The sequence below is a fragment of the Trichomycterus rosablanca genome, chromosome 22, assembly GCF_030014385.1.
Source record: "Trichomycterus rosablanca isolate fTriRos1 chromosome 22, fTriRos1.hap1, whole genome shotgun sequence".
Taxonomy (NCBI): domain Eukaryota; kingdom Metazoa; phylum Chordata; class Actinopteri; order Siluriformes; family Trichomycteridae; genus Trichomycterus; species Trichomycterus rosablanca.
In genome coordinates, this window is record NC_086009.1 from 3,249,114 (window position 1) to 3,257,177 (window position 8,064).

The 8,064-nt window shown below is 38.6% G+C and overlaps 1 protein-coding gene across 1 annotated transcript; it reads right to left on the reverse strand.

The window, feature by feature from the left end:
• Window positions 1-130: 130 nt before the first annotated feature.
• On the reverse strand, window positions 131-7,775 carry mlx (MAX dimerization protein MLX). Its single transcript, XM_063018772.1, has 8 exons — window positions 7,734-7,775; window positions 5,506-5,545; window positions 5,271-5,360; window positions 4,206-4,309; window positions 3,990-4,092; window positions 3,451-3,550; window positions 2,113-2,314; window positions 131-1,765 (listed from the first exon to the last, which is right to left on the reverse strand). The coding sequence occupies exons 1-8, from the start codon at window positions 7,773-7,775 to the stop codon at window positions 1,709-1,711; spliced, it is 738 nt and encodes a 245-aa protein (XP_062874842.1). The 3' UTR covers window positions 131-1,708.
• Between the last annotated feature and the right edge of the window lie 289 nt (window positions 7,776-8,064).

Here is an 8,064-nt window from a genome sequence, read left to right on the forward strand (position 1 = left end):
ATACTGTAAATTGCTTTGGATAAAAGCGTCTGCTAAATAACTGGCATTAAAGCATGCTTTTCAGCCTTCAACTACAGTGTAACGCTGCTTATCTATGACTACAGTAAATAAAACTCCACACAACAGTAAATACATCATTAAACATGTATTTTTTAATTACAAACTGCATTTATACAAAATATCAGAAGAAGAATCTCCGGTGTGAATACATAGGCAGCTTTGAGAAAAAAATCGTCTGCATTGCTGATGCCCCGAGTGTCTGAGTGAGTGTCTGAGCGAGTGTCTGAGCGTGATCTGAGTGGAGTGGTCCACATTATGGCTAAAAACAAAACGACTCCCTTTTCTTCAGCACTGATTAAACATTAAGAACCTGAATGAACAGAGAAACGTTTTCCCGTAAACACTTTCTCACTGAAGCTAATGATACTAGACTAATTTTGGTTGACGATCACAGTACAGTAGATTTTCATTAAAGCTTTTCTGTATCCTGGTGCTGCATTAAATCACATAAATACAAGAAATGTACAAACATGAATATACAGCTGAGTTTAAAAGTAAAAGTACACACGTATAATCACGGCAATCCGTCTGGGACTGAAAGACTGGAACAAATACTTATCATAATTCGTTTTTGTGCTGGGTCGCTGGACTGAAAACGTTCATACAGCAGCTTTGCTGTGCAACCTGTACATTAATCAATCCATTATATTTAAATACAAGTTTTTAAAAAGGGTGGCACAGTGGCTCGGTGGGTAGCACTGTCGCCTCACAGCGAGATCATCCTGGGTCCGGGTCCTTACTGTGCAGAGTTTGCATGTTCTCCCCGTGTCTGTGTGGGTTTCCTCCCACAGTCCAAAAACATGCAGTCAGGTTAATTGGAGATACTGAATTGCCCTATAGGTGAATGAATGGGTGTGTGTGTGTGTGTGTGTCTGTGCCCCCTCAAGGGTGTTACCGTGTGCCTTTGGCTCCAGCACCCTCCCCGCAACCCTAACTGTGAGTGAGTGTTTTGGATGACACATTTGGTGCTGGTACACATCACACGTCTACACCATTATACTGCTGCTCTAAACACAAAGTTCCAAGTCGTGCTTTGGAATCTGAATGAGGTTTAACATTTTGCATTTTGATTTCAGAGGTAAGCAAATGAGTACACACACATATGATAAACACTGACGTTATTGCATTGACTGAACATTACGTGGCTCTGAGGTGTGTCACTCCGATACTTCTAGTGGTGTGGGTGTGATCTCCTTCCTGTTTAAATCATCAAAAGAATATGTGCACTGTGCTTAACGAGTGAAATCTGCCAATTTGGGTTGGTAGAAGCTCAATAAAACAAATCCTGAACATCTAAAACCATGTTTGCACCGGCGTTAAGACTTAAAATGTGTGTCAATTTCTTTTGCCCCACTAAAACACTTAGTACACGCCCCAGTCCAGACAGCTGAATTATAACACTACACAATCCAACCTTAGAAGAAAATAAGCTTATTTAACACCATACTGCAATAACCAGGCACAATTGTCGGTAAAAATTACAATCACACCACATCCGACTCAGCTTTGTGTGTGCAGGATACCAAAATGTTCACTGTATCCCATATTGCATTGCGACAGGCACTTGGAGGCCTTGATTGCTCAGCTTCACATGTACAGCAGCCTGAAGAATTTATCTTGACATCCTGAGTAAGAAATCTCCAGCACTTCAGTACAGCTGTCCATTTAGCTGCCTCAGAACACCCACCACAAACTCCCTCAGGGTCTGTACACACACACACACACACACAGAAGGTTAATCAGAAAAATAGAGAAAAATAATCTTGTCCTTGAAGACACATGGGTTTCAAGTGCACATGGGGAATAAAGTGTCATTTAAACACCAAGACTAATATACAGTAATAGTACTTGAGTCTGTAAATACAGCTAATCGTTTTATTTATTCAGAATAAAGAAATAAAGTTCAAATTTATAGACAAAATATGCAGTCCTTTATAGTTGCTGCAATACTGCGCTGGGAAACCCCGTGTCTTGTAATCCTAATGTCCTAAAATCCTAATAAACAAACAAATAATATGGTATAGATGTGTTTTGTGAGCGTGTTTGTGTCACCTGTGGTTTGCAGTGTTCTTCGATCCAGCTGAAGACGCAGGCCGAGAGCTCCTGGAAGCTCCCGACTGACACCGAGGTGCTGAACGACTGAAACAGGGAATCCATGATGTTTTGAAAAACGCTGAACTTCACCTGATCAGACACCTGATTGCTGCCCTGCTGAGGGTTATTCTGGTGGGCCTTCACAATCTGCTCGTAGTTCCTGCACAAAGCACAAAAAACGTCTATGGTATTTCGAAAAATAAGTTATACTATTAATATTTTAACATAGATCAGCAGTAATAGAGGTAATACTCAGGAAATTATCCAAATGAAGACAAATAAATGACACTACAGAACAGTATTTTTACATTTAACAAATCATAAATAACAGATGCCACATTCTACTAAAACCACAAACTAATATCATCACTAAATAACATCAGGCCCAGTTACACAAACTGAAGCAGCAAAACACAATAAACAAATCAATCTGCAGATTCTCTGGTGCAATACATCAAAGTGAACTTTGCTCTAGCTGCTTGTGTTCTGATCGTTGCTGAGCTAATAAAGTTAACACACTCTAAACCGAAGAGAACTAGAAATGGGGAGTGGGGGGTACTTATGACAGGCTACTCAATTTACTAAGGTTAACATTAATGCAAAGAACACCCACCCAAACACACAGAATCCTCTGAAAGCAGCATGAAACAATCAATGTTTTTCTTTTATCACTTTTAATTTCATTTATCTTAGTTGTGGGTTTAAATCTCCTGTATTTTATTAATGTATACATTTCTACCTTACTCACGTGGGTAGACAGTTACCATAGCATTTCATCGCTATCTGTACCACTAATAACTACAACAAATTTGAAAACTCACACTAATCATTGGGGCTGCAAGGACGATAATATGGTTTGACATGTCAAAGGTTTGTTTTGGTCATCAGTAATGATCCATATAAGACTGTTTAGCATCCTGACCTGTGGGGCTCCTGAACATTCCTCAAGAAATCCAACAAAAAACCCTCAGGCGAAACATGGATGTGATGTGATGTTGCCTACATGCATTTATGCTTGTCATAGCCATACTTGTTTTATTAAACAAACCCCAATCAATCACACACAATCAATTTTGCTCGAATCTTACAGATAACAAACCACTTTTAGATCATCTATATATTATTATTGTTTCTGAGAAGCACATGTGATTCTAAATTTAGCTCCTAGAAATTTTCTTGATGCGCAAAACCAGCACATTCGACCATATTGGCATCCTTCGCACTGGCTTTGTTTGGAGTCTGAGCGCATGGCAGCCCTTCTGACCACTGGCGTCCTATTTTAGGACCCTGACTCACGTCTTCATGATCTTCAGAGCCATCACCTCCTTTCTCAGATTGGACACTTCCTCTTCCTGCTTCTTCTTCTCTTTATGAAGGAACTGAATGTAGTCTATGGCTGCGGACACACAGACATGAAGCATATAAATACAACACTGCACCATCATACGCCTTAACACACAATCTCAATATTTTTGGCCAATTTCCTAATGTGAATGTAATCAGATTCAACTGATTACATAGTTATTATTACTTTTTAAAGCCGGGATCCAAAGTGTGAATCCCCAGCATCGCTAATGGTCTGTCGGGCCTCTACACACAAACACAAGTAGCTATTTTAAGGGCTGCAGTGGATTGGCGTCCAGTCGGGGTGCTATTACTGGGACTGTATTGTGTCCAGTGATTCCAGGAAACCACACAGCCAGACCAGGGCCAGAATAAAAAGTTTGCTAAACGTGACAATGAAATTAACTTTAATTAATAGATTATTAAACAGATTAATTATCCAGTTCATGTAATTGGACGGAATAATAATAATATAATAATAATTTACTTACTTTTCTGAAGCACCGTGGCTTTGCTGATTTTCTGTGCGGCCATGGCAAACTCAGACTGCTGCTGGCATGTTGGCACTACAGTCTGCAGGTCATCATATCCTTTCTGTACAGATATATTCAAGCAAACACATTCATTAGTACTTTGCAAAGTATAAAAGCCCTAAAAATACACCTGAATCCACAATGATCGTCAATGCATTAGTTTTGCATTCTTACTTTGATAGCATCTCGACGTTTCTGCTCGGCCTGCGTGTGGGCTTGTCTCCTGCGGTCCTTATACGAGTCCTTGGTTTCATGTCTGTAGTCACTGTCTTCATCATCTAAGATCATGGAAGATCAACAGATAAGAAGCTACACAAATAGATCCAGTTTGTAGATCCACTTCAGCAAGTACGGACCAAATGATATCATACACAATATGTTGTTGAATTCTAAAGTGAAAAAGCATGAAAGTAAAAAATAATGCACTTTCATTTTATATCTGATGACTTACTTTAAATAAACAGCCATCAGGGCATGTGCAAAGGTTTATACATTCTACTAAATTAGTATTAGCAACACTTCCTTTGGTAGACACAACAGCTCGCAAAGGCTTTTTGTAGACACAGAAGTCGTTCTATTTCAGTGTAAGAATTTTTCACCCACTCGTTCTTGCCAGAGGCTTTTAGTGCTCAGATATTCTTGAGCTGCCGTGCACTCACAGCATGTGGCTGTATGTGATACGTGACAATAGTTCGGTAGTTACAGCATCTCTTGTTCATCTCTTCTCTTTAACATCTGATGTATGAGTGTATTCACTCTACATGTAGGCAAAACAAAAGCTCAGAATTATACAAATTAGAGCCTTTTTATTCTAACAGACTACTGACGATTTTAATTCTTGTCCACAGTGAGTCAGAACAACTTGTTGTCCATGTTTATACTGATTACATATTTACTAGCAGAAATGTGGATGTTCGGGTGGCGCAGCAGTAAAATATGCTAACTAATGGGGTTCGAATCTAAGCAGTGTTATCAGCCGTGTACACAGACGTGATTGGCTATTAAATTCATGCTTTATTTAATGCTTATATAATCCATCTTTTTGGGATTGTTGCTGAGTAAGGGTTGTGTTTTCCTGCCTTAATTAGAAACAGCAAATAAAAAAGGCAAATCAACCTGTTTCAGCCCTATAAACTCTGAATGTTTCATCTCTACACCTCTAACAGATCACAGAATATAAAATGTTAGTACTAATATATCATTTCACACTGGTAGGAAAGAACATAAATTCATAGTAACCTGTATTTGGTACTGAGGAGGCACTTGTGGATCCTATACTGTTGGCTCTTGACACCACTGATCCCTTACGAGCACTTTCTGCAAAGAAATCTGTCAAAGAAAAAAAAATACCATAAGCAGAGAAAATCTACACATAGTTTTAATTCAATTAAAACACAGCTATGCTGAGATGTAGATGTTGTCTAAACAGATCAACAGAATAAACTCTTAATTTAAATATGCATTTAGCACTTACTGTGGTCAAAGCCGTTGTCACTGAAAGTGCCGTCTGTCTGCTGAGCCATGGTAAAGCAAGCCGTCAATCAAACACGTTGACAGAATAAAGAAGAAGTATGTTTAGCTTAAACTACACAAAAAGATGATGCTACATGTACTGAACCTCAGCAAAACACAAAAGCATAGAACAACCAAACTAACAATTAAATGTGCAGACCTGGAACATCCTGCTATTACTGACCTGCATCTAGGACACAGAATACCCCCTGCTGTCATCTGCCCTCAAAAATTAGCCATCAATACCCTTCTCTTTTTTTTTAACATCATGCAGTGCAGTTACAACTGCAGAAGTATCAGACAAAGTAAATATACAGAGCCAAACATAGACAGTCAGATCTACAGAATGATAAACTACGGAACGGGTTTATAAACACAAAACCATGGTGATTAAACAGCCATCGAAACAGACCACACAGTATAAAGCCATATACTGTGTATAGACAAATGTTTGTCCACACTCGACCATAAGCTTGTTTGAGATGCCAATTTAAAACCAATGGGCATTAATAAAGAGGCTTCATTCTTTTGGAAAGGCTTTGAGTGTGTGTGTGTGTGTGTGTGGGGATTTGTACCCCTTCAGTTAAAAGAGCACTTGCAAGTTGGTTCACCATGGTCCCAGAGGAATGTTGCTTTGTTTCAGTGTACTTGTATATAGCTAAAGTAACAACAAAGCCTCCTAAATCTTAAACTTTCATTTGTGTTTAATAGAGTTGAGGTCAGGGCTCTGTGGAGGCCACTGGACCAACTCATAGAATCATGTCTTAAAGTTTATTTATTGACTAGAATTATAACGTCATGTTTTACACATTTTGGTTACATTCATGACAGGACAGGTAGTTACTCATTACACAAGATTAATCAGTTCAAATTTTTAATATCAAACACAGTCATGGGCAATTTGGTATCTCCAATTCACCTCACTTGCACGTCTTTGGACTGTCGGAGGAAACCAGAGCTCCAGAGGGAAACCCACACAGACACGGGGAGAACATGCAAACTCCACACAGAAAGGACCCAGACTACCCCACCTGGGGATCAACCCAGGACCTTCTTGCTGTGAGACAACAGCGCAGCCCCCATAAGCGTGTTAGAGATGCCATTCTAAAACCAGGGCATTAATACAGAGCTGGTCCTACTTTGAGACTGTAAAAGCCTCATTCTTTCGGAAAGGGTTTGGAATGTGTCTGTGGAGATTCGTGCCCCTTCAGTTAAAAGAGCACTTGTGTGTTGGTTAACCATTCTCCCAGAGGAACGTTGTTTTGTTTTAGTATGTACTTGTATATAGTTTTAAGTACATTGTTTTAAGGATAGAGGCACAATCAAGCTGGATCAGGAAATTCTCCTGTCACAAAGTCGAAGCTTTTAATTTATTTTAGGTATAAACACACCTGAACTAAAGATTGTACGTGGGTCCATGCAGGTCCATACAGGTGCAAAAAATGTGAAAAAGCTTTTACAAACCCAAAGCCTTTTAACTTTTTATAAACATTAACCAAAAGGGTGCTTTCAGTGGGCAGTATTCAGCCAATTGACATTATTATCATGGCATTAATACTGCAAATAATAACTAATACTTGACATGCAAATTACATTTGGATCTATTCTACAAGATGTTGCTATTACCATTATTTCAACCTTGACCAGAGACGACTGTTCCATGCACTTTTAAACGGTTGCAGAAAAGTCACCAAATATAGTCAATAGTCAAACCAAATTGTATGTCTGTTTTATTTTATTTTAATTTAAGAAAGTTAGACGTCTCAGAGACTTAGGATTAGTGAAATTTTAAATAAAAGAATATGTGTTTAACTGTAAAATAAGTAAACAATCACAGTGTTCCGTACACCGCACATGAGTAATACTGACCATGTAGGCTTTAACTTGTAAAATAATGACTTTTGAAGCAATTCGTGCTTATTAGACTAAACGTAATTTATATAATTATTCAGATTTAATGATAAAGTGGAATTTTATTAAATATCACCCAAATATTCCGTAACTATAATGAACACAGACTAGTTACAGAACCTAGCTGCTTTGCTAACAGTCTTAGCACAAAGTCAAAAAGCTGGGGTTGAATTTTATTGTTTCTACTCTGCTTTAAAAATTAAACCCACCACCAATTTAAGTTCACAAAATCCTACCAAAAAGTGTCAATTAACGATGAAATAAAATACATTTCCCTACTTTATGCCATGGCTCTTCTGGTGAGGCACTTTGTTCCGTCATTTTGGAATAAACACGAATGAGCTGAATTTCAAACCGACACACTTTTGCTCGCTAGTGCACTAGGTAGGTCGCCTGAGACTTGTACTATACACACAATAAGTTCACCTATGTAGGGAGAAAGTAGCTATTTGAGACTTACCCCAACTAACAAAATGCAGGAATCACGGGACGCGTGCTGATAAAGTGCGCCCACTAACGGATCCTAATTTCTTTATTAAAGGTCATTTGTTGTCACCAGGGCTGCCAAGATCTACTTTTCGTTTCAAATGAGTCTAAAATAAATGGTCAA

Bases quoted from the DNA above. Each gene is read 5' to 3' on its own strand.
- mlx (XM_063018772.1), bottom strand. From the start codon at position 7,775: ATGACGGAACAAAGTGCCTCACCAGAAGAGCCATGGCATAAA. The intron at 5,546-7,733 runs GTAGGGAAATGT...ACCATGGCTCAG, and splicing joins CAGAAGAGCCATGGCATAAA to CAGACAGACGGCACTTTCAG. The intron at 1,766-2,112 runs GTGACACAAACA...GTGTGTGTACAG, and splicing joins AAGAACACTGCAAACCACAG to ACCCTGAGGGAGTTTGTGGT.